Source organism: Phaethon lepturus, unplaced genomic scaffold (assembly GCF_000687285.1).
Source record: "Phaethon lepturus isolate BGI_N335 unplaced genomic scaffold, ASM68728v1 scaffold42971, whole genome shotgun sequence".
Lineage (NCBI taxonomy): Eukaryota > Metazoa > Chordata > Aves > Phaethontiformes > Phaethontidae > Phaethon > Phaethon lepturus.
In genome coordinates, this window is record NW_010516310.1 from 23,571 (window position 1) to 25,346 (window position 1,776).

Sequence of the window (1,776 nt, forward strand, 5' to 3'; positions counted from 1 at the left end):
TGCAAGTTGACCATCTGCTCAGAGATGGAAACCCGCAGTGACCGCTGGATCCAGGTCATCAATCGATGCTCGTAATACGCGGCTCTCCTGCTCCCTTACAGGTTCCTGGGGCACGTAGGGTGTCACCCCTGTTGCTGGCGCCTCTGGGGAGGGATCAGCTGCGTTGCTCAGGGAAGCACGTAGATGCTGAGGTGAACCAGGCAACTGTGACCTAAAGCACGGGGGAAAAGCTGCTGGTGGTGGCAACCAGCACAGACAGGGATGTTGTCCAGGGACCCAATGGGTCATTGCAAGAGGGACCCCATGGGGCATTGCAAGAGGGTCTCCGCTGCAAGAGAGACCCCACGGTGCATCGCAAGGAGGACATGGTGATGCCGGTTGGACGTGCAGCGTGCCCAAGCCCTGCCGTCCCTGCCCCGCTCCCCTGCCCGTTGTGGCAACGTGTTGCTTCCTCTGGGGGTGACCCGTGCCTGGTGGGATGTCACCTCTCGGGACAGCAAGGCAGCTGCCTCCCTTGGGGTTAAGGGCAACAGCCAGGCTTGGCCAGGTTTGCCCCATTTCCTGCTCCACCCTCACCACACGCCTTGCCAAGATGGCTATCACCCTGCCAAGGAGCCTTTCTTCTCCTCCTCCTCTTCCTCCTCCTGCTCCTCTTCCTTCTTTTCTTCCCACAACAGGATGAACTGGAGTTTGGTTACGTGCAAGCACCGCACAAGACCTTCCCCGTTGTCTTTGACTCACCCAGGAACAGAGGCTTGAAGGATTTTGCTTTTAAAAAGATCCTGGTGCGTCATTGTGTTGCCAACACCCTTTCACCCCCTAAAATCCTCTGCCTGGGGGGTCCCCATCACTGCTCCTCTCTTCCCCAGGGCCCCGATTTTGGCTACGTGACCCGTGAGCCCCCCATGAAAGACATCTCCAGCCTTGACTCCTTCGGCAACCTGGATGTCAGCCCACCAGTGACGGTGCGAGGGAAGGAGTATCCCCTGGGCCGGATCCTGATCGGCAGCCCCCTGCCTTGGTGAGATGTGGTGGGGCTCAAGTCCTCCCTCCAGGATGCGGGGAAGCACTGAAAATCCTTCCGTGGGAAAGGGTTGCACCCTTTGGAGCGGAAATTTAGGGCTGGTTCCCATCAAAATGGGAATTTGGGGCCAGTTCCCATCAAATCCCAGATTTAACATGCAAACCGCATCGCTGTTCCTTCACCCCTTGTAAAATCCTGCCACCGCTCTGATTTTTGCCCTCTCCCAAACCGCTGGTGCTTTTGCTCCGATCCTACAATGCCGTAAGCATCGGGGCTTATTTCTTCCTCCGCTATTAAAAGGAAGAGCAGGGGAATCCAGGAAAGGGTAAAATCCTGAATAACTGGAAATTGTTTTGCTCTGGGCAGGCGGTGCTAGGCAGCCCCGCGGGAACAAGAGCGCCCTGCAAAATCCTCCACAAAGGAGGTTATTTATCCTGGAAAAATACAACAGGGACGAATCTGGATGGGGTTTGATCCGGGATAACAAACGGGATGCTCCGACCCCAGCCCTGCTGCAAGCCAGGGGGCTTGTTTCGGTTCCAGCGGTGGGTAAATGGCATTTTCCCGGCCTCACCGGGACCGTAATTATCCCTTATTATGAGAAGTTTAATTAATGTTTTCCCAGCCTGCTGCTGTCTAAGAAAACTTCACCCCCACGCAAAGTGCTGCGTAAAGAGTGATTTAAGATTCACAGGAACGGGGGAAATTAAACCCAAAAGTGCCTGAGCAGAATGGGGGATATAATGCACAAA

The 1,776-nt window shown here is 55.4% G+C and overlaps 1 protein-coding gene across 1 annotated transcript in view; it reads left to right on the forward strand.

The window, feature by feature from the left end:
- LOC104627686 (protein-arginine deiminase type-1-like) overlaps nucleotides 1-1,021 on the forward strand; it is a gene marked incomplete at its 3' end in the record, with an annotated part of 7,549 nt that extends 6,528 nt beyond the window's left edge. The window contains exons 10-12 of the mRNA XM_010296019.1: nucleotides 7-54; nucleotides 678-785; nucleotides 870-1,021. Of these exons, the coding sequence (XP_010294321.1) occupies nucleotides 7-54; nucleotides 678-785; nucleotides 870-1,021 (308 nt within the window). The remainder of the gene's footprint in view (nucleotides 1-6; nucleotides 55-677; nucleotides 786-869) is intronic.
- Between the last annotated feature and the right edge of the window lie 755 nt (nucleotides 1,022-1,776).